Here is a 23,237-nt window from a genome sequence, read left to right as displayed (position 1 = left end):
TTTAGAATTAAAAAATATATTAAATGTAAAAATATGATTTTTTTAATAAAAGTTATTTTAAAAATAAAATGTGAAATTGATACCAATATAAAATTTTAACACGAACATTTTATGCCATAATTAATAATTTAATTTTAATATAAATATTCAATATGACTAAACAATTCAATAATATAAATAATATAAAATGTGAAATTTAATTTAATAATATAAACAGTAGATATAAATAAAATTATTACTATTTATGTTTAGTGATTTTTTTTGGATAATTTTGATTTTTTATTTGAGAATAAAGGGTGAGAAGTAAAAGTTTAGGGGAAAAATAAAAAGTTTTGGGGAATAAAAGTTTGAGAGAAAGTAAATTGGGGGAGTAAAATTTTGGAGGGAAAATATTAAAAAAAAAATTGGAGGGGGAAGGGTTTGGGATAGATAGGAGGTGGGAGGTGGGATGGGAAGGGAATAAAAGTTTTAGGGGAAAAATGGGAGGGAGTAAAAATTTTGGGGGAAAATAAAAGGTTTTGAGGATTTTTTGGAGTAAAATTTTGAGAAAAAATAAATGGGAGAGTAAAATTTTGGTGGGAAATGGATTTTGGGTAGATTGAGGGGTTGGGAGGGGAGGGGAGGGAAGTAAAAGTTTTGGGGGAAAAGTGAGAAGGAGTAAAAGTTTTGAGGGAAAAGTAAAAAAGTTTGAGAGTTTAGGGTAAAAATGTAAAATATTATAGTTTGATATTCGAATTATTCGAATTATTCGAGTTATTCGAATTCGAAAACTCAACTCGATTCGAACTCAAAATTTGAAAAAAAAATTTGAGTTGATTCGAATAACTTGATTAACTCAAATAACTCGATTCGTTTAACTCGAAATTCAAATTCTTTTCGATTTTTTCGAGTCGAATCGAGTTTTGCTCACCCCTAACTCCAAATATATCTACCTTCCATCTATGTACCCTTTAAATTTTTAAAATTCTCTTAAATTAATAAATATTCAAAAATTATGTTTGAAAAATATGGTTACCACATATATAATTAGTTTAATTATTTGGTTAAGGTATTAAATAAAGTATGGTCAAATATTTGTAGATACTCTAGTAATTAATTGATTATTTTTTAATTAATTGACTGACATAAATTAAGGTTAATGTGTAAAAGTTATATATATTAGGGTTTTGGTTCTCAAATTACACATACATAACTTTTTTTGTAACAACTCAAAAGTTAGTGGTGTTGAAAAGTGTGATTTCGATACCTCGTTTCTGTAAATCGGACCCGTAAATATTTAAATATTTATGGAACTATATTAGAAGTAAATTGATTTTCAGTCAGGTAATTTTTGTCAATTTACTAATTAATTAAGGTAACGAGTAAATTTCAAATGTGGTAAAAATAAAATTACTAAAGAACTTCAATTAGAATTTAAAGTGAGGGTCTTGTATAAAAAGTATATCATTAAGGTGAGGAAAGTGGACGGTAGCAGTTGATGTTGAATTTACTTAAAGTTAAATTTGTAATTTAATAATTACATTATAAAACATTAACATAAAATTATGGCATAAGAAATAAACTTAGTGGATTGAAAGAGAAAATCTTGTCTTTTTCGTTCATCAAAATCAAATATAGAGAAGAGAATAACTTTCGACTAGGGATTTTGAACTTTGAAGCTTAATTTGGTTATTTAGTTCTTTTCTTGTAATTTTTAGGTTTTCGAAATCTCGGGAGTTTAAGCTAGTTGACCCATGTAGTATTTTTTTGGAGCTGTTAAAGATTTAGGATGTTGTCATTGTTGGATATTTGAAGTTTTAGGTACTAATTTGATAGATTTTAACCTTAAAGTTGAAAAAGGACTAAATTGTAAAGTCAATTGATGATTTTGTTCAATAGGGACTAAATGCACAAATTTCTAAATTTATAGTAGAAATGAGAAATAGGAGGTCCAATAAGGACTTTAGTGAATTCGGCTTGAAATTTTAAAGTTTGAATTGAAAGTTATGTTAGTTCAGGTTTTAGGGTCCAAATTGAATAAAATGCAAAAGTTGTTTAAATTAGCAATTGAATGTGAATTTGTTTGCATTGATGAATTATTATGCTTGTGTTAATCTGTAGCAAATGTTGACCCGGATTCCTCAAAAAAAAAGGTAAAAGACAAAATCATCGATGAATAACTCAGAGTTTACGGTTTTTATTTCTATAATCTGAACTACTTTGCATTGTTTCATAATGGATTGTTTGTGCATGGTAAGACCATAAGGTGAGACACTTTTTTATGAATGAGTTGTATTGGATTGTTCTAAATTGAATAATGTTAATGAGGACTAAATTGAATATAAGTGAAAAATGTATATGTTTATATAAATGTGAAATTGAATACATATTAAGAGGAACTATACTGCCATATGTATAAATAAGTGAATTCCTGATTAAAATACATGTGAATTGAGATATTGATTGATAAAGAAATGAGTAATGAGTACCCTATTAACTGTTCACACAGAGTCGGATATAATTGGCATGCCATAAGATAAGAAGAGTTCAGGGTTACTTTAACTACGAGTTGATGAGGTACTGGGTGCCAAATTACTTTGGTTATACCAATGAAACACTGGGTGTCAAACTTATTGATGAGCGTTGGGCGCAAACTATTTACTTCGTATTTATCCGATGAGGCATTGGGTGCCAAACTGGTGTGTTGGTTGGATCCGTGTATCCGTCCGAGTCCGAGTCAACTTAATAGGAAGATAAATGGTAAAAAATGAATAATTAGAATTGAAACGATGATGATCAAGTCCTCGAATTCATGAGAATGAAAATTAGAAATGAAATATGGTATTTGATAATTGAGATTGCAAATAGATATGAAATGAAAGAATTATGAGCTTATACTTGTGAATTAAATTAGATTGTGATATTGTTGATAATGAGATGAGAAATGTTTAATTGACATGGTACTTGCATATCATTACTTGCTCTTTATTCATGCATTCAAATGATTTTTGTCATGTTATAATATTCGGATTATAGAAACACCACTGAGTTATACTCAGCGTACGGTCTTGTTTTTGTGCATAGGTCAGGTTTTATATTGTTCGACCGTCGGCATCAACATCCAGTGACAATCCCAGACTCAAAGTGTTGGTGATGTTTTAGTTGTTAATGGCATGTACCTAGGGAGTCATGTGCTTATGCACTGTTCTATTTTGGATATTGTTGCATTTTGAGAATCATAAGCTTATGTGTATATATATGTGTGATGACAATGGTATCTTGTTGAATGATTTAGGTATATATATGCTTAAATGTTTAAATGGTAAGTTGGTAAGTTGGTAGTATGATATAGAATAGGTGTGGTAAACAAGTAGTTGAGAAATGATAAATGTTATGCTTATATTGGCTTGATTGTTTGGCAAATTTGGTACATATTTATAAGGTTGTATTTAAGTCAATTTAGATGCTTGAATGATTAAATTGATGAATGTTTTGTTGTTTGTTTTGAGATGTCAATTGTAGCATACTGTATGGTTTTAATTGATATACCATTGAATTATATGCAGGTTTGAATAGGTTTCATTGTATTTTAGGTCATACTTTGCATATGAGAAATGTTCAAGGTTCTTTTAGGACCTAAAGGTCATTTTTTATGCCACACGGCCTTGTGCCACACACGGATCAGAGGCACGACCTCAATTAGTTACACGGCTAGCAACACGGCCTTGTGATAATTATTGAATAATTACACTTTTATCCCATACGGCCATGGTGAATTACATAGTTTGCTCACACAGCCATGTGACTCCATCTCACGGCCTCAACCAGTTACACAGTTTGTCCACACAGCCTCAACCTGTTACACAATTCGTCCACACAGCCATGTGTTCGACCCTCACACAGCCTCAGCCTTTCACACGGTCAGAGGACACGATCGTGTGACCCCTGTTTTTCAAAATTTCCCACCTTTTTTCAATAGTTTCAAATTGATCCTTGATTGATGTCGGGGTAATTTTAGAGCTTTTGTAAACTCAATTTAAACTTGAATTTGGTTGTATTGCATGATACACTTGTTTATATGTGATTATTTAATATTGAATTGAAATCTTGAACTATGAATCGTATGTAAATGTTTTGCGATCTCCTGTAGCATCTTATCGTTCAGGTCCGGCTATCGGATCGGGTGAAGGGTGTTAAATTTTTTATATTCCATCTTCAAAAAAGGGAGAGTCACCTTCTCTAAATTACTTGTGTACTAATTTGAAATATCAAAACTATAAGATTCAAAGATTTCAAGAAATCGATGGATCTATATACACTTTCGTATTTAGTTTTATTCTTGATTTATTCTTGAAGATTTGACATGATAAATCTTGATTTACGATTTTAATATTTGTATAAAGGATTTTACTATTCTATCATATTAATCCACATTAAATCAATATTAAATTTTAGATATACAATTTTATTAATTTATTTAAATTTACATTAACTAAACGTATAAAAATAAAGCCTACTATTTTAATTAAAATATATGATGTTAAGTTATAAATTTATAGCAAACGAATACATAATTGAATAATTAAATAACTTTGAAATTTTATATAACCCATTAATATAAATAAGAAAATTTTGCAGGATTAAGAACATAATCATCTTTAATATAAAACTATCATTAAACATCTAAGTATTAGGGTTGTAATAGGCCCAATTTGCCCGGGCCCAAAAGCACAAACACAAATAAACCAAAAATAAAATAAAAAAAACCAATAGCAGTTTTTTAATGTTTAGTATTACAAAGCCCAAATCTAACACAAACCCGATTCTAAACCCAATACAATACCAAACCCACCAGCCTAAATCAAATTACCCAATACACCACCTAATTACATACCAAAAAAATTAAACCTAAAACCCAACTACAAAATAGCCCAAACCCGAATTTCCTAATACCCAATATCCCCAACCCAATCGGCCCAATCACCTAACCCTAAGCCTACTATCCTTAACCACAAGCAGAAACCCTAGCATTTAGCCCTGGCACCAGCGCCGCAGCCAGCACGCTCCCCTCTCATGCGTGCGCCACCACACCTTCGAGCCACTCCTCACACGCGCCTCCGTACACTCCAGCTGGACTCCTCCGTACGGCCGTACACCTACAACACACAAACAACAGCAAAGAAAAGCCAAAAACAAAAGGCCAGAGGATAATAACAAAAAAGATACGAATTTCTTTTGTAATTTTCATTTTTCTGGCTATATAAAAGCCAAATATGCCTTGTAAAGAGAACACACAGAAGCATACTGTATCAAAAAAAAAACGAAATCAATACACAAGAAAGGTTTTCTTTTTTCCTTTTCTCGATTGGGTTCTTTTTTTTTCTTTTCCGATTGCTTTTCTTTCTTTTTCTGTTTTGCAATTAACTATATATATATATAAGCATATATATATATATAAAAGGGGGGAAGAATAGGGAGTCAGAGCTCGTACCTATAAGTCCGCCGTCGAATCCCTCGTTGGTTCCGATCAAAACCATTCGACTTGGGGCTCCGATGCTGAAGCGGTGCATGGGGGTGTAGCTTTGCTCTAGGTTTTCTTTCAAGACAAAAGATGGCTGCTAATTTTAGGGTTTTAAAGTTTATATTTATGGTGCAGAAAACGACACCGTTTAAGACCTGCGTCAGTGGCCTTAAAACGGCGCCATATTGGTCATATAACCCGCATGTGTGACCCGACCCGAGGAAGGATCCGCACGTTTTGCGACCATTGGGCATATTGCGCAAAAGGTCCTTCTGCTCTTGCAGGATCTTTAAATCGGTTCTCTTTTACTTTTTAATTTTTGCCCCGCATTTTGACTTTGTCTCATTTTAGTCTGTGTCAATGCGTTGCGTTTTGGGGAATGGAATAATTTCCAATCTGGCCCCCTCGTAATTCGCGAATTGTAGCTTAGACCCTCTGTGTTTTTTAAAATTATATTCGTGGCCCTTTAATTCTGTTCTGACTATTGTTTAGTCCCTCTTGCATTTTTTAACCACTTAATTATTTTCATTATTATTGCTATTATTATTTTTATCACTATTTATTATTGTTCTTATTATTATATTTGATTATATCTCTATTTACCTATATATATATATGTTACTTTATTATTTATTATGATTTATAGACCACTTTTATTATATATATGTACATAGGTAATATATATTATTTAATTTTAAACTATATTTTTTTTTATACATATATAACTTTCATTAAAATTATTTTTACCTCACATGATGTTGTCGGTTTTATATTATTTTTTATTTAGTATGTAATACTCTTTTAGGTTAAGTATATATTATTTTGTATGTTATATTTCATATGTTTTTTAACTCTATGTTTGGATTTCTTTTTTGAAACTCTCATATATATGTATTATTTGCTTTAGATTTATTTTCGCGTACGGTTTATCAATGATTATTCTCATTCTTTCACGCTATTTATTTCTTAAGTTACTTTTAAATTTGTATGTTCTATTTATGTTTATGTAAATTTGCTTGGTTTCAATTAGTTTTCTATTACTTGCCAATGTTGGTATTTGTATGATATGTGGTTGAGATAATTATTGCTATGCTTGTTTAAATTTATTTATTCATTATTCATTAGTGTATTTTTTTAATTTCGAATTATCCTTTTGCATTATACGTTGTCACTATATCACACTTTATTCGTTTAAAAGGTCACGTCTAGTATCGTTTAAATATCAAAATCATTTTTATTTAAAAACTTTCAAGATAACGCAAAGTTCGGTATTTGGAATCTTCGAAAGAATAGAGCCCTAACGTATTGGGTTTCAATTCTCCTCGTTGAATCCAAATAATCGAGAATATCCCTTTTAATGAAGACATAAATAAAAAGCTTATTCTCGGGAATTCGACACGTTGTGTCCTAACGTATTGGATATGACATGTTGTTCTCTCGAGACGAGAATTTTTCTAAATAAAAATAAAGGCAATATTCGATGTTTAGGAATTTTGTGAAATCAAACCCTAACTTACTGAGTTCTTATTTTCTCATTTGACCCAAATAATCAGATATCCTTCTTAAAATGTAGGTTTTTAAAAAATCGACAGATAAACTTAATTTTGAGGATTTAAAATGTTGCACTCTAACTTACTGAGCGTGACAATTTATTTCTTTAAAATAAGTGAGTCTCATCATCCAATTCATTTTATTTTTATTTTTAAAGGATCGTATTTTAAAATCTTTTCAAATTTTTTACACTAAGACATTAAACAATCGATTCGGTACCAATTTTGGGCGTAACGAGGGTGCTAACCCTTCCTCGTGCGTAACCGACTCTCGAGCCTATTTTCTCAAACTTCGCAGACCAAAATTATTTTTAAGGTGAGCCAATCACACCTCTTTAAAATATCGGTGGCGACTCCCATTTTTATTTTTTAAAGTCGATCCCCGTTTTTTTTCAAACAATAAAAATGGTTTCGACAAGGGTAATTCACAATTAAGTTTGCATAGCATATTTTAAAAATCCTTATTAAAAATAAAGTTATTAATAAAAACAGGTTACATAATGTAAATTTTATAATTATATAAGCTATTAATAAATAAATAAATTTCATGGTTATAAATGCTAATTTTAGGTTTTCAGGATTTAGTTATTGTGTTAAATAATTCTAAACTAAGAGGTTTAAATTAATAAACAAATAATTAAAAATTAAGTTGGCATAACATAGTACCTAATAATTCATAATAGATAAGATAATTGTTATAAATTTATCATAAAATGTAAAATATTGTATAAAATATAATTTATAAGTTTTTACACATTTAGAAATGTCACCATTATTGTGACATTAGGTTTAAAATCATATCAATTTTGTAAGTTTAGCTCACAATATTATTTTATTAAACTACATGTTTCTATGATTACAAACCTTTTTAGAATAAAATTATTTATGCAAGTTTTTATAATTACCAATTAGATCTTGTGGGCATTGTCATAATAGTTACCGTGTCACATGGCAATATCTATGTAGCATTATGAATTTCTTCTCTTTTTTTTAATATTTTTAAAATTAAATTACCCTTAATCTTTTTGAAATTTTTTATGTAGGTTATCTAACTTCAAAAATTTTGTAATTTGATACTAACATATTTGTACAATGATTAATACTTATTGATATTACAAAATTTTCATGGGTCTTGAGCGACGAAGTGGCCCCCACAATATTGACCATTCGCCTACCCCCTTACTATAGAAGGTTACATTGTTGGAACCACCGGGGAGTGAGTTCTTTGCTAAGGTTGGTACTGACATGCTGGAGCCTGATGGTGGTGCGGAAGGGAAGATCGTTTGGGAAAGTGAGACCCTTGGGTTGTTTGCATTGACGACTTAACTTGATCTATGTTCATCTTATCACCCGTCGTGAAATGGTGAACCATTTTGTATAATTGAGATAGCTTCTTCGGATGGTTAGCAATAAGGTGGAATCGAAGAAATTTATGAGTAGTTCCAGCCAAAAAGGCTTGAACTACTAAACCATCAGCAACACCATTTGTTATCATGGTTGCAGCATTAAATCTCTTCATGAAATCATGGAGGGATTCTTTCTCCTTCTATCAGATGGACAATATGATAAGTTAAGGATTGTAGTGGGGTTTTGTTGACTAAAAATCTACTCATGAATAACCCAACTAACTAATCAAAGTTGTTGATGGATCCCGAGGGAAGCGATAGGTACCACTATCTAGCAGTGCTAGAAAGGGTTATAGAGAAGGCTCTACATTTCACACCGTCTAAAACCCCAAGAATGTTCATATGGTTGTTGTAGCAGTAAGCTAAATGGTCATTTGGGTCACTCGCACAAGTATAAGACAACTTGGGGAACTTGAAAAAAGAAGAAAGGTTATGGTCAGCACGGAAGGGGCTAAGGGTTCATTAGCATAACTCCAACAAACTTCATCATACTTAGAACCCTTAGCTTCTTGCAAGAACTTCAATATGAGGGTTGAAATTTGTTCTTCAACAGGAACAACCTTGTTTCAGGGTTCTCACTCTAGACGATTGATAGGCTGAAGATCTTGTACCACTTCATTATCATTGCAATCCTTCTTATCTTTACGAATAGTAGATTGTGTCATACCTTATGGTTCTAGCGGAAGGGGTAAACCACCACCTTTGGCAGCATCTTTGGCTGCACGTAACTTCGTGATAAGCTGTTCATTACTGGCATTTTGTTGATCAAATAAGCATTGACATTTTTTTTGTTCTTGGAACTAACATTGCTGAGCCAAAAGTTGTCCCTCCATAAGACGTATTCTTTCCTACATCTCAGTAACATGGTGTTGAGAACCAAAAAGTTGTTGTTGCTTGGAAGCTTGATCTAGAGAAATAGCCACAACAGTGGGTTGAGGTTGGGAAGCTAAACAAGAGAGAATTTGTTCTATAAGGTTATCTATGGGATATTTCAGGGTAGTAGGATATGATGGGGTGTTAGAAATTGAAGGAAAGGCCACAACCATTAGGTTAGCGGAGAGAGTATTGAGGACATTCAAGAGTTGGGTCAGGGCTTCCATGATGATCATGGTTGGGCGAGTTGATGTCTTGGTTTGTGTTAAGGGAAGTTCAATGTTGGTGGCGTTATTGCCATTCATTAGAATGGAGGAATTGGCAGGGTTGGCGTCGTTATTCTTATTAATAGGGTTATAGGTAGCATCATTTTGATTCTGAGACATTTTCGATCCACATTCACTGCACTAATTGTTGATACAATGTATAACAAGGGAAGAGGATAAGGAGAAGCAACAAAGACTTCATGGTGGTGCAGTGGATGGAGACTAGTTCACCTAAAGAGGCCAAGCGCCAGGACAGAGACAAGAGGGCAGGCAGATTAAGAAACAACTGCATAAAATAGCTTTAGGGTGTTAAGAGATCAATCCTTTCTTCATCGTTTGTCAAGGCATTTATAGGAGAGATCCCCTTATCCATTAGTATGACATGACGGGATATACATTTAGTCCCGTTAAATGCATAAAAAATAATCATGGGCGTGTATCATGAGACTTTATAAGTACGAGATTGTCATTCCTAAATGGAATTTAAAAGAAAATTCAAACTTAAAGAAAACAATTGAAAAAAAAAACCTTTTTAAAATAAATAAATATATATATATATAAAAGATCAAGATTAAGAAATAATTTAAAAGAAAATTTTCAAAATTTTAAAAGAAGGTGAAATGAAAGGGACTAATGTTGCAATAAAAAGAAGTGGAGAAGTGGAAGATCTAAAAAAATAATCAAAAAGTGTGGAAAGGTTTATGAAGCAAAAGCCGCCTCTGTTTTGTCTATAAAAAATAAAAATAAAAAAATTTCCTTTTATTTTCATTTCTCCCATTGAATCCTTCTCTCTTTAAATCGTTCTCCCCTACACTTTCTTCATTTACTGTATCAGTAGGTGTCCATAGTCGAAAAACTCAAGTTCTCCAATTTTCGGCGTCACAAAACTTGTATTTCGTTAGAAAATTCAAACTTTATAGATTTTTTTTTTATGATCATTTTCAAAACTCATATGGGAGTAGTGAAGGCCTCTTTGCGCGTAAGACTTGAACTCAGGTGGAGTTTGAATCTTTTGGACCTTTAAAAATCCAACATCAACTTTGACTAGAAATGAACTTGGGCTTGACCACTAATCACACTTAGTTTCGACCTTAAACAACAATTAATCTAAATAGGAGTGATGCTCAAACACATTCATATGGTTAGCTTTCCAACTAGTTGGCATATATGCTTTATGCAGGATTCTGTGTTTGGTATTTTGCTCCTTTTGTCTGATATATAAATCTGCATATCATTTCGATTTTATTAGGCAGCTAAATTGCCAGTAAATTAACTTAGATTCACCATATTTTGTAACCGAAACTTCGGATGTGGTCCGTACTCGGCCGCCAATTCACGAATCCGGCCTTAAAAGACTCCTTAAAGACTAACTTATAAAGCCAAGAATCTAATATAAGCAATGGTGTAAATGTAATGAAGCAAATTGATATCTTGGTTTCATCTAAACCCTTTTAATTGTCCAAAGAAACAGATGATAAGATTAAGTAACCAAAAGCTGCAGGGAATCAAATGAACCTGCATGAAAGAAGCAGCTCTAATGAATGAAGCCTATTGAATCTCTCACGGTTTAAATTCAAGAAAGAAAATTATTCTTGCTTGCAATATATCAAAGGCAACTGGAGCATGCGAAACTCGATCTTCGACGGTGACCAGACAAGTATTATACATGTAAGGGGCAAATAACATACAAAGATGGGTAAATGCTCTTATTTTTCAACTCCAAAAGACATTGCGGTTCCCACTGTGCAAAGAGTTCATAAGCATTCGAGAATTACAATGCAAAAAAAAAAACATATCAGCATGCCTGTTCTTAAACAAGTATATAGGAATGAATAAGGAAACTACTCATAATTTAATAATTCTTTTTAATACCTACAAGGGAACATAATTGATGGTGAAACAGGTTTCAAGTTCATTAGACCAAAGCATTGGCACCAGCAACAATCTCCAATATCTCTCCGGTGATTTTCGCTTGACGCTGCCGGTTGTAGACGATAGACAAGGTCTTTTTCAGTTCCTGGGCATTATCAGTAGCATTGCTCATGGCACTCATCCTAGCTGCAAGCTCACTGGCTAGTGATTCCTGCAAAGCCCTCAGAACCTGGCTGTTGAGATAAAGAGGCAACAAAGCATCAAGAATCTGAACTGGGTCCTGCTCAAACTGCAAAATGGGAGAGAAATCAGCTGTCTGAGTCCTCATAACTTCTCTCTCCACCGTCAGTTTCCCTTCCCTGGTTGTCAATCTGAAGAACTCATCCTCAGCAGCATCAACACAAACACCATTTACATCACAGATTTCACCCTTTGGTGACAGTGGAAGCAAAGTATGAATCACAGGATCAGACTTAACCAAGGATACGAATTTGGTGTACAAAAGCTCCACTTTATCGACTTCTTCACTAACAAAGAGTGAAAAAACATCATCAGCAATTGCCTGAGCTTCTTTAGCTGTAGGGAGTGAGCTACCATCTAGGAATTTGTCCACTGGGATGTAGGGCCTGCGGATGAAATATGAATTACCCTTTTTCCCCACACTGATTATTGTATAATCAAGTCCAAGCTGCTTCAATTCTGCAATTCTAGCTTCAGCTTTCTTGATGATAGCATTGTTAAAACCTCCACAGAGACCACGATCACCAGTAACAACAACCAAAGCAACTTTTTTGACAGGCCTGACGTTTGTGAGAGGAGCATCTATGTCTTCAGTCTGGAGCTGTTCATTGATGTTGTAAAGAACTTCAACCAGGGACTCAGAGAAAGGTCTGCCATTGACAACAGCTTCTTGTGCTCTCCTAACTTTAGCAGCAGCCACAAGTTTCATGGCTTCAGTGATCTTCTGCGTGTTCTTTACTGAATCAATACGGTCTCTAAGCTCACGAAGACCACAGTGAACTGGGGTTACAGATGAGGACCTGGAAGGGTTACCGGGGGTTGAGCTCTGAGATGGGAGCTGAAAAGGGCTGATGAAAGAACGGAAAGAGAGTGAAGAAGTGTCAGAAAGAGAGGGTTTTGAGGACACCCACATTGTCAGATTTGAGCAAGACATGGTGACAATGGATCCCGGAGCTCTACAAAGGATTGCAAAAGAAATTTACTCTAAAGAGAGCAAGAGAAAGAGCTTTTTCCTACAATGGCTTGCTTTTGTATTTTGATTTTTATCAAGTCTTATCCTTTTGTGTGTTGGAGAGTAGTTTCTGGTATGGAGGAAATCAGAGGGAATGTGTGGAAGTGAGAGGGAGGGAATGGATGAGGTTTTGGGATAAGGATTTTGAAATTTTGGTCCATTGATTTTTCACCATTACATCTTGATGGGGCCTTTTTGAAGTGGCAACCTCCTAATGGTTGCTTCTTGGATCTTAACTTGATAGGTTCCCTATTCTGAAAGGTATATGCCACTCCATGAATTTTGATACTTTTCAACCATACTTACAATATTTACTTGTGTTAATTTCCAGGAAATATGTGTGGAAAAGGTTTGTACCTGATAAGAAAAGCCATAGACTTTATGTTGCAAAAAAACTGATTTTCTGTAAAAATGGTTGGAGAACAGGTCAAAAGAGCTTTATGATTTGAATGTCTATCATACTTCCATACAAAATAATCAAAAGATTACATTTCAGAAAACAAATGCGTTGCCTTCGACATATTGCTGGTGTTTTATACCCTGTAACAATAAGAAATGAGGAAAAAAAAAGGAACAAAAAAGATGATGAAATTTCAAGGCCACACATTCATGGACCGATACATCATTAGTCAAAATTATGCAGAAGATCAATTCCAATTTAACAGGTCGAAACATCTTGCATCAGAACCGAAATGCTCCATCATCTTCCTAGATCAGTGTTGCAAGAGCTTTTAACTGTCAATGTCTACTCCTTTGAACCTATGAGATTTAGAGCTCTAGGTAATGAGAAAGGAAAGAACAGGCCAATTCAAGAACTTCCAGGCCCCTGAATGCATATCCAACTTATAAACAAAACAGAAACAATCATCATAACATCATCTTTTCCTAAAACTGTTTTTCGAGTAGAAAATTTCACTTAATAATACATACAATGGCATAAATTAGCAACCTGTCGTGTTCGACAGCTGCATAATTGGCTACAATCCACACCATAGGCGAAATCCCTATATTTATTTGACATAAAGAAAAAGTTCTCAGTTGTTCGTTATCTGATGACAATGAATAAGAATGAAGGGGGGGAAAAATCAAAGGCAACTGAACTAACATGAGTAAGAAAATATAAAAACTAAACTCTTGTCTCCTCATTTTCTTCCCCAAGGAGGGGTCTGACAATAGCTTGATACGTCTGTCGGTAAGGAACCACTCCGTTAAGCACCATGGAGTCATGCAATTCAATAACTTCATCTGCGCTACAATTCTTAGCAGAACATGTAATGAGCATCGCGTATGTTATAAAATCAGGAATCAGGCCCTCTAGAACCATTCTCTTCGTTAGTTCTTTTGCTTGTTGAATGCACCCACACTTGCAAAGAAAGTTTATCAATGTATTGTAAGTTACTGTGTTTACAAACCTCCCTACCTTTCGCATCTCCATTAACAGAGAAAATGCCTCGTCCATATTACCACAGCTGCAATAACCGTTAATGAGAGTATTATATGTTATAGCATCAGGTAAACCCAGACTCTTTAATGAATCTATCATCCGTCTTGCAGCATCCATTGACATCTCCTTGCACAATCCATTAAGAATAGAGTTATATATCACTATGTTGGGCTTTTTCTCCACCTTCATCTTTTCGTAGACCCAAACAGCACTTCCTAGTTTCCCTTCCTTGCAATACCCATCAATTAAAGCACCATAGGTGACCAAGTCTGGAATTAAACCACGGATGAACATGCTACCCACAAGTTGCATGGCTCCTGATAAATCATTGCTTTTACAAAGGTAATTGATGAGAATATTGTGTGAGAATGTGTCTTCAATGACATTCTTTTCCATAATCTGGCAATGAAATTTAAAAGCTTGCATCACATATCCATTTCTGCAAAGCCCCTGTATAAGAGTAGAGTAGGTGAATTGATCAGGGAATACATGCTTGTCAATCATGTCCGATAATACTAAAGAAGATCCCCCGATATCACCTTCTGAGTAAAGCCAATGGAGGATTGAATTATAAACAACTGTATTAGGCATCAAGCCCCTTTCCACCATTTCATCACACAATCTTAATGCCTCCTCCAAACACCCTCCTCGTGCATAACCATCTATCATTGCTGCATAAGACCTTACATCAGGCTTGACACCTGCCTTAATCATATCATTAAGGACTTCTTCTGCAAACGCAACTTTACCTAATTTGCAAAACCCGTTAATGATAGAATTATAAGTTACGGTGTTGGGCGAAACAAAGTTCTCTGACATTACTCCCATCTTTTCAACTAGCTTCAAAGCAAGCTCTATGCCACCCACCCTACAAGCTCCATCTATTATCATGTTGAAAGTAACAATATTAGGCAGGATCCCACTCTTCAACATCCGATAAAATGTTGAAATAGCTTCTAGCAATTTACATTCCTTACAAAGAGCATATACAACCAAGTTAAAAGTATTCAAATTCTCAATATACCCGTAAGAAATTATTTCCTTATACATGTTCCAAAATCTAACAATTTCATTTAACTTCAATAGTTGACTCAAAAAATTATTCCAAGCATGAATAGTAACAAGACGGCCCTCCATTCTCAACTTCTTAATAACTAAGTAAGCACCTTCGGTTGCACCACATCGAGTGCAAGCTCTAACCAATGCATCAAAGACGGCTGGACATGACTTACAAATTTCATAACTATCCAACAAACCATCCAAAACTTCCATTGGGGTCATTCCATCTACATGTATTAATTTCTCCATTATAGACAATGCATCATCGAATCGCCTCGACTTGACCAACACATGAATTAGAGCACAACGCGATGTCAATGAGAGTGGGAACCCTTTTTTCTCCCCAAACCAATCGTAAAATTCCAAGGCTAACTGAGGTGAGTTCTGAAACTCGCCAACAACACGACTCACCAATGCATTTGTAAGACTTGGGAACACTTGATCCAAGAATTTCCATCTTCTATGCTTTAAATTAACACAAATCGCTCTGAATACAATGTCTTCACTATTTGGGCAAGAGAATTGCTTACCTAAATGCAATCCTCGGTTGAAAAAGCAACTTCTTTGGACAAAAAGAGCAAAAACCATAGAAATATCGATACCCAATTCATCAAAAGCAACACTTCTTTCTGTAAAAAAGAATAAAACGGAAAAAGAAAACCCAAATCACTATAGCAACATAAAATCTGCTTAACTTACAAGAGAGGGGGAAAGAAGAGAAAGTTGCAGTCTAAAAATGAAACACGGCAAAGAAAGAGATGAACTAAGCTTACAACAATACTACTAGCTTCTAAGCAGCTCCAACGGAGTGTGTCTTGAAGAACGACTGCCGACGATCTTAGGTGTAAAGAAAATATAAAAGTGACTGCTAAGATTAGTGCAAACAAAAACGGTGAAATGTTTTTAACTTTCCGGTTGCCACCGGCTCCAATGTCGGCAACTCATGATATCGCTCATGGGCATTGCAATCATGGGTTGTTTGTTATTCCTGGGCTTTAATTTTGTCCACTAATATTTTCCCTTTTTGCTGGGCTTGATCAACCTTATACTGGGATAGATTTATGGGGTTAACTTTCTCGTTGGCCACTTTAAAAATCAAACAAGATGCAAAGAAAATATCATCTGCCAGTTGGGCTAGAAATAAACTTTGTTTTTCGGCTTAATACCACTTTTGGCCCTTGTACTATAGCTAAATTATCATTTTAGTACCTGTACTATTTTTATCAATTTGACCCTTATACTTTATTTTTGTTATCAGTTTGGCCCCTGCTCTTAATCCCTGTTACCCACCCAAATTTTTGTTAAAAATTAAACCAACCAATGAAACACTACCACGTGTTAAGGGGAAAAAATACATAAAATTTCTAAAATTATAAAAACGAAAAAAATCATTAAAAATTCAACACCCAAAAATCCTTAAAACTCATAAATTATAAAAAACTAAAAAAATAATCTATTATTAAAAAATTTAAATTATAAGCATGCAAAACATAAAAAAAGTTCATAAAATTAATAATATATATTTATTGGGAATTTTATGCTTTTAAAGTTTTTAGAATATTATGAATTTTTTTTAGAATTTTATGGTATTTTTTACTTAAGAAAACTTAAAATTCCTTTTAAAATATCAAAAAAAATCATAAAAATACAAAAAAAAAACCCTAAATTTTCTCAAAACAATACATAAATTTTTAAAATTTTCATAAAATTCTCTCAAAACAATACATAAATTTTTAAAATTTTTCATAAAATTCTAACATTTTATAAAAACCTTAAATTCAAAACAAATGGATTTATTTTAATTTTATGATTTTTTTTGAAGTTTCACATACTTGTAATTTTAATTATATATATGATTATTTTCAAATAGATAATTATTTTTTCTTATTTTTAATAATTTCCTGAATTTTAATATTTTGGGGATTTTTTATTTTATTTTTATTTTTATTTTTTGAAAATTATCAAAAATAACATCTAAAAATTATAAGTAAAACTTCAAAAAAAATTAAAAAATTATAAAATCTAAAAAATATGTTTGTGTTATGAATATCTTATTAAGTAAATGTCCATCAAGATCAAGATGAGTTTTGATGTACTTTAAATTCTAATAGTCATTAAAAGTAGATATCTACTTCATTTATACTTCTTACGTCTATAAATAGAGAGTTTGGAGAAGTTTTGTAAATATTTCGATTAATCAATAAAATACGCTCTCTTTTTTCTCTCTTATGTTCTTTGTTCTTTATTCTCTGCCTTTTTATTTTATACTAGTTTGTTTGGAATTTTAGGTTTTAGAAATTTTTAGAATTCTTATGAAATTTTTTAAAAAATTTATGGTTTTTTTAAAATTTTAGGAATTTTTGTTTTTTATTTTTTATGAAAATTTTAATATTTTTAAGGAATTTTGAATTTTTTAAGTAAAAAATACTATAAAATTCATAATAATCTTAAATTTTCTAAAAAAAAACTAAAATTTGTAATAGCCTGTTTTTCAATGGTGTCGAAAATAGTGGTTTCGGGACCACAAATTTGACAAGCGAACCCGTAAATATTATTATTTAATATTTACGAGTCAATTATAGTATTAAAATAAATTTTGAATTGGAAAATTATGTTATTTGAATGATAATTAGGTTTAAGTGGTATGACCCTAAAGTCAAATAGTTTTAGAAAATGAGGTATCGAGACCTCGTTTCTATAAAATGAATCATAAATATTTTATTAAATATTCATGGAGTGCTATTAAGGTTTTATTAAAGTTTCATTAAGAAAATTTAATGTTTAGATAGTTAATTAATTGAAAAGGACTAAATTGTAAAAGTTGAAAAAGTTGATTTCTATTAGTTAATTGGATCAATTAGCTTTGAAAAGGTGAATTAATGGACTTAAATGGTAAATATGCATATTTATAGTGGAAAATTATGGGCTTGCTTTGTAAATTTTTAAATTAAAATCTTAAGGGTAAAAAGGTAATTTGATAAATAAAACAAAAGCTATCTTTTCTTCTCTTCTTCTCCAATCGAAAAAAATAATGAAGGAAGCCATGTTTTTTGAGTGAAGGGTTGGCCAAGCTCCAAATTGATGCATGTAAGTTCATTTTTCATTTATTTCTTATAATTTTTATGTTTTTGAAATCGTTGCAATTAGACCCAGCTAACCCGTATCTCTGTTTTTGAAATTATTAAATGTTTTATAATGTGCTATGGATGAGTTTGAGATGTTTTTGAAAGTTTATGATAGATTTTTAAGCTTTGTTTTTAAATAGACATATTTTATTAAGTAAATTTTGATGATTTTAAGGTATAATGACTTATTTATGAAAATGGTAAAATTAAAGGAAAATATTTTAAATGGATGATAAATATGGGCTGTTATAAAAATAGGTAAAAATTGGTTTGCATGAATTTTAATTAAAAATGATGAAATTTCAAATTTCGAGTTTGGGGACTAAATTGCAAAAAGGGTAAACTTTGAGGGTAATTTTGTAAATTTTCATTATTATGGGTTATAATATAAATTAATTATTTTAAATTCTGGAATGTGATTAATTGAATAAAAATGGTTAATTTTCATATTTTGAACTTAAGGACTACATTGTATAAAAGTAAAATATTGAGGGCAATTTTGTAAAAATGTCAAAAATGGACTTAATTGCATAAAATGAATTGATTTTTCTGATAGAATTAATGAATTGAATGGAATCATTATTTTAGATCAAGAATGAGTGGAAAATCGAGGAGAAAAGAAAATTACCAAATAACCCCTGTACTTAGTCATTGCTGCAATTTAGTTAGGTAAATTCGTATGAACTGTAATTATTGTAATATTATCTAAATGGAATGTTTATTATGTATTTTTAACGCAAATAGAATCGATATATATAAACGTATCACTGCTATAATGAATTGATGGATATCTAGTCTCGGTTGAACCTTAGGAATTTTTAGAATACAAATGACATGTCATTAGGGATTTCATGTTTCATGTGCTAGTCTTTAATGTCCTACCGATGGCTGAGGCCTTGCATTTGTTGCAGATTCTCCACAGCTCGTGTGAACAACATCGTGTAGCTTACATCCTGACCAACAACTCGTGTGAGCAGGCCCATTTCATGGCTTATGTGAGCAATGATGTAAAGAAAAGGTTACGGTTATATATAAAGGCACACTTTGTGTAAGCTTTCCCAAGTATCTAATGAAATTCTAGAGGGTTCAACGGGTAAGAAAATGAATGGAATGGTAAGTGACTAAATGGAAAGGTTCATGATTATATGAGAGAGTCTAAAGCTTATGTGATGTATTTTATGAAATTCTGCTTATGATGTAAATGAGTGTAATAACCCCTACCCGTATTCGTCGCCGAAATAGGGTATGAGGCATTACCAAATTTTACCGAATAAATTTTTCATTATTACGAGTTAAATACTATTCATTTATCGAAACATGTCATGACGTCCCTTGGATGGGCCTCCGAAGCCCAAAACATACATCGAGACCAAACCGAGATTAAATCGAAACCATAAGAAATTTTTCGCAAAATCCCAAAGTCTTTTTTTTTTTAATTCAATATAACCCCTTTATAAGTATCTAATTTTCCTTGCAATTTTAAACCAAGACCAATCCAACACAGCCAATCCATTTCAACATATTTTCAAGATAGATTTAATGTATTCATAAGATAACCTCATCACATACCAAAACCAAAATTTGTTAGCCATACCAATGGATAATCATACATTCATTTCACATTAATTTTCAAAATAAAGTTTCTTTATATACCGAGATCTTGAGGTTGATAGTGTGATACGTCTATGACCGAATTCGACCTTCGAGCTCTTAACACTACAAAACAGGGGAAAAAGAAACAGGGTAAGCACTTTGTGCTTAGTAAGTTCATGTAACAAAAATTATACTTACCTAATATTTTCAATACAATGCAATAAACATTCATACACCCATTCAATACATTATTCCCCTATCATGCACACACTCAACATTCAAATTAGTCCAATAATTTCCATGTATCAATAATATATACCATGATTGATGAGGTCATCAATTCCATGATTTCCATTCTCTTGTTATTTTTTCATATTTATCCCGTTGAATTTCTCAGAATTTCGATGGATTTTCAAAGGTACACTTTAGTGTACAAATCTAGGCCCATCAATTCATATTCATGTGCGCATATTTCCATTTCAGAGAGCACACTCCCGCGAACCTCATCTTTACAGGGGGATTACCAGTCCAGGCTAAATCCCCTGTAATATAAACTCATAGAGTATTGTCGGGATTACTAGTCCAGGCTAAATCCCCTGCAATGACAATTACTCTAATGAGCTTGGATCTGAATTACCAGTCCAGGCTAAATTCAGACCCTAATTCGGATTACCCGTCCGGGCTAAATCCATTTTCCACATATTCTTCGGGAGGGCTATATCAGAATAGGATCACCCGTCCGGGCTAGATCCTTTTTACCGTCAATTCCTTTTCAAAGATCCATCGAATTTTCCTTCCATTCAACCGGGATTTATTTTCTCTTTTCATCAAGAATATCAATACTTCATCAATTATCATACAATAAATATCCAAATCATATTCACATCAAGAAAAATATATTTCAAGCATTTAAGAATATAATTCAAGTTACACGAACTTACCTCGATACTTGTTCGTAAATAAAAATCTACTAATCCCGAACTTTTTCTTTTCCTCGATCTAGCTTCGTATTTGAATTTTTTGGATCTAAATAAATAAATTTAATCATTAATCTACTACATTTCAATTTCATATGTAACATTCTCTATAATTCCATTATTATTTATAGTGCATTCAAAGTTGTCTCACTGAGTTATAGTCACTAAATTATTTATATCTTGAGCTACAGAACTCCAAATTAAGATCCGCTAATTTTCTCTGAAACTAGACTCACATATCTTCTTACCATAAAATTTTCAGAATTTTTTGTTTAGCCAATAAGTACAGTTTATTCTTTAAAGTTCCCCTATTTCACTGTTCGACAATTTCGACCCCTCTTCACTAAAAATTAATTATCTCATTGTACAGAATTCAGCTGATGTTCTCGTTTATTTCTTTTGAAAATAGACTCATTAAAGATTTTAAACATCTAAATTTAAGCCCTTAATTATTTTTCTCCAATTTTTTTATGAGTTTCCAAAATCAGAACAGGGGAACCCAAATTCATTTTGACCTTGTCTCACGAAATCTATTATATCTCATGATTTACAATTTCATTGCTTACACCGTTTCTTTTATAAGAAACTAGACTCAATAAGCTTTAATTTCATATTTTATTCATTTTATAATTCAATCTCTAAAATTTTTGGTGATTTTTCAAAATTAGACTGCTACTGCTGTTAATTACCATTTTTCCCCTAAGCTTTCAATAAATGATAATTTCATCCCTGCACAATTAACCTCTCAATTGAGCTTATTTTTCTCAATTAACACTTTATTATATCACTTTAAACTAATTTATAACCTTTGGAAATCATAATTTTAGCACTAGGCATTAATTCCAAACTTTTTCACAATTAGGTCCTACAAATCAATTTCTATTGAAATTACCTAATAAAATCATCTCATAAACAAATTAAAGCTTCAATTTAATGCTATTTCATCATAAACTTCCAGCACATATTCATAGCAACTTTCAATTTCATTCATAAAATCAAAAACTAATGAATTTAGTAATAGGACCTAGTTGTAAAAGTCTTAGAAACACAAAAATTACAAGATAAAGGTAAGGATTAACTCAATTGGTGCAAAAATTATGAAAAACCAGCTTGAATAAACCCTTAGGACATTTTTGTCTGATGAGAATGCAGAAAATAAAGAGAATTCTAGATATTCTAATTTGGTCCCATTTTTATGTTAGTAAAATTTGTTATTTTCCCATTTTACCCTTATTTCACCAATTCTCCTGATTTTTCTCAGCTTATGCCGCCCAAAATATCTCCTTTTGGGCTTATTTTCAATTTATGTCCCTCATCATTTAACAATTGAGCTATTTAATCCTTCTAGTAACTTTTACACCCTTTTCAATTTAGTCATTTTCACTTAATTGACTACCTAAACATTAAAATTTTCTAACGAGATTTTAATACCATATTACTAACATTTCATAAATATTTATAAAAATATTTTTGACTCGGTTTTACGAGATCAAGGTCTCGATACCTTGTTTTTACCCAATTCTTCAATAATTTCTTTTTCTAACTAACCACTAAATCGGTAAAATTATTCTATCTATATTTTCATACGATTTTCCTATCATATCAATATTCATGCAAAAATATTAAAATAATTTATCTTTAAATCAGATTTGTGGCTACGAAACTACTGTTCCGATAACCTTGAATTTAGGCCATTACAATGAGTTTATATATGTTGTTGATAAACCTATTAAAATGTGAGTTTGATGATGCTTGAATAGGCTTGTACTAAACTTATGGTATTGGAAATGATAAATATGCAAATGAATTGAATCATGATCTTATGGTAACGATGATGAATTAAATGTTTTGTTTATACATGATTGATCTCATATGTATCATGAACAAGTATGCTAACTTGCGAGTTTGATGGTGTTGTATAGGCTTTTACTAAGCTTACAGCATTGGTAACGGTTTGTACTTTTTCTATAAATTTCATTATTGAAATGGTAGATTATGTTTTATGTTTATACGAGCTTACTAAGCATTCATTGCTTATGTAGTTATTTTCCTTGTTTTACAAATTATCGGAAGCTCGATCAGTTGGAAGTTTGTCGGAAATCTATCACACTATTCAGTGAACAACTCGATAGTTGTTGAGGAATTTGATTAAGGTTTATAGTGGCATGTATAGGGTGATTTGTAATGGTATTATGGTGTATGTGTTAATGGTGTTTTGGTATTTATAAGCTTTGGAAAGTTATGTTGGTTTGGTACATCTTAGTGCCTTACCAAGTTATGTGAATTTGATTACTGAAAGCATTTGTTGATATGGTTCTCT

The 23,237-nt window shown here is 32.1% G+C and overlaps 3 protein-coding genes across 6 annotated transcripts; all 3 read right to left on the bottom strand.

Annotated features, from left to right (window-relative positions):
• Positions 1–4,623: 4,623 nt before the first annotated feature.
• LOC121218552 (uncharacterized) lies at positions 4,624–6,003 on the bottom strand. Its single transcript, XM_041095926.1, has 2 exons — positions 5,471–6,003; positions 4,624–5,135 (listed from the first exon to the last, which is right to left on the bottom strand). The coding sequence occupies exons 1-2, from the start codon at positions 5,752–5,754 to the stop codon at positions 5,051–5,053; spliced, it is 369 nt and encodes a 122-aa protein (XP_040951860.1). The 5' UTR covers positions 5,755–6,003; the 3' UTR covers positions 4,624–5,050.
• A 5,006-nt stretch (positions 6,004–11,009) lies between these two features.
• On the bottom strand, positions 11,010–13,442 carry LOC107901956 (ATP synthase gamma chain, chloroplastic). 4 transcript variants are annotated; one of them, XM_016828146.2, is made up of 2 exons: positions 11,468–12,991; positions 11,010–11,110 (listed from the first exon to the last, which is right to left on the bottom strand). In XM_016828146.2, exon 1 carries the CDS (start codon positions 12,639–12,641, stop codon positions 11,511–11,513), a length of 1,131 nt encoding a protein of 376 aa, XP_016683635.1. In that variant the 5' UTR covers positions 12,642–12,991; the 3' UTR covers positions 11,010–11,110; positions 11,468–11,510. The 4 variants fall into 4 exon arrangements, with proteins under 4 accessions (XP_016683635.1, XP_016683636.1, XP_016683633.1 ...); XM_016828147.2 differs by having other exon boundaries at positions 11,472–12,991; XM_016828144.2 differs by lacking the exon at positions 11,010–11,110 and adding an exon at positions 11,276–11,336 and having other exon boundaries at positions 11,468–13,442.
• Positions 13,443–13,599: 157 nt separating this feature from the next.
• On the bottom strand, positions 13,600–16,331 carry LOC107901955 (pentatricopeptide repeat-containing protein At1g11710, mitochondrial). Its single transcript, XM_016828143.2, has 2 exons — positions 15,996–16,331; positions 13,600–15,851 (listed from the first exon to the last, which is right to left on the bottom strand). Exon 2 carries the CDS (start codon positions 15,808–15,810, stop codon positions 13,846–13,848), a length of 1,965 nt encoding a protein of 654 aa, XP_016683632.2. The 5' UTR covers positions 15,811–15,851; positions 15,996–16,331; the 3' UTR covers positions 13,600–13,845.
• Between the last annotated feature and the right edge of the window lie 6,906 nt (positions 16,332–23,237).

This window comes from Gossypium hirsutum, chromosome D06, assembly GCF_007990345.1.
Source record: "Gossypium hirsutum isolate 1008001.06 chromosome D06, Gossypium_hirsutum_v2.1, whole genome shotgun sequence".
Classification (NCBI taxonomy): Eukaryota; Viridiplantae; Streptophyta; class Magnoliopsida; order Malvales; family Malvaceae; genus Gossypium; species Gossypium hirsutum.
The sequence above is the reverse complement of the archived record's forward strand: the minus strand, read 5'-3'. Positions and strand labels throughout refer to the sequence as shown.

Bases quoted from the DNA above. Each gene is read 5' to 3' on its own strand.
- LOC107901956 (XM_016828144.2), bottom strand. From the start codon at position 12,641: ATGTCTTGCTCAAATCTGACAATGTGGGTGTCCTCAAAACCCTCTCTT.
- LOC121218552 (XM_041095926.1), bottom strand. From the start codon at position 5,754: ATGCCCAATGGTCGCAAAACGTGCGGATCCTTCCTCGGGTCGGGTCAC. The intron at 5,136-5,470 runs GTACGAGCTCTG...TGTGTGTTGTAG, and splicing joins ATTCGACGGCGGACTTATAG to GTGTACGGCCGTACGGAGGA.
- LOC107901955 (XM_016828143.2), bottom strand. From the start codon at position 15,810: ATGGTTTTTGCTCTTTTTGTCCAAAGAAGTTGCTTTTTCAACCGAGGA.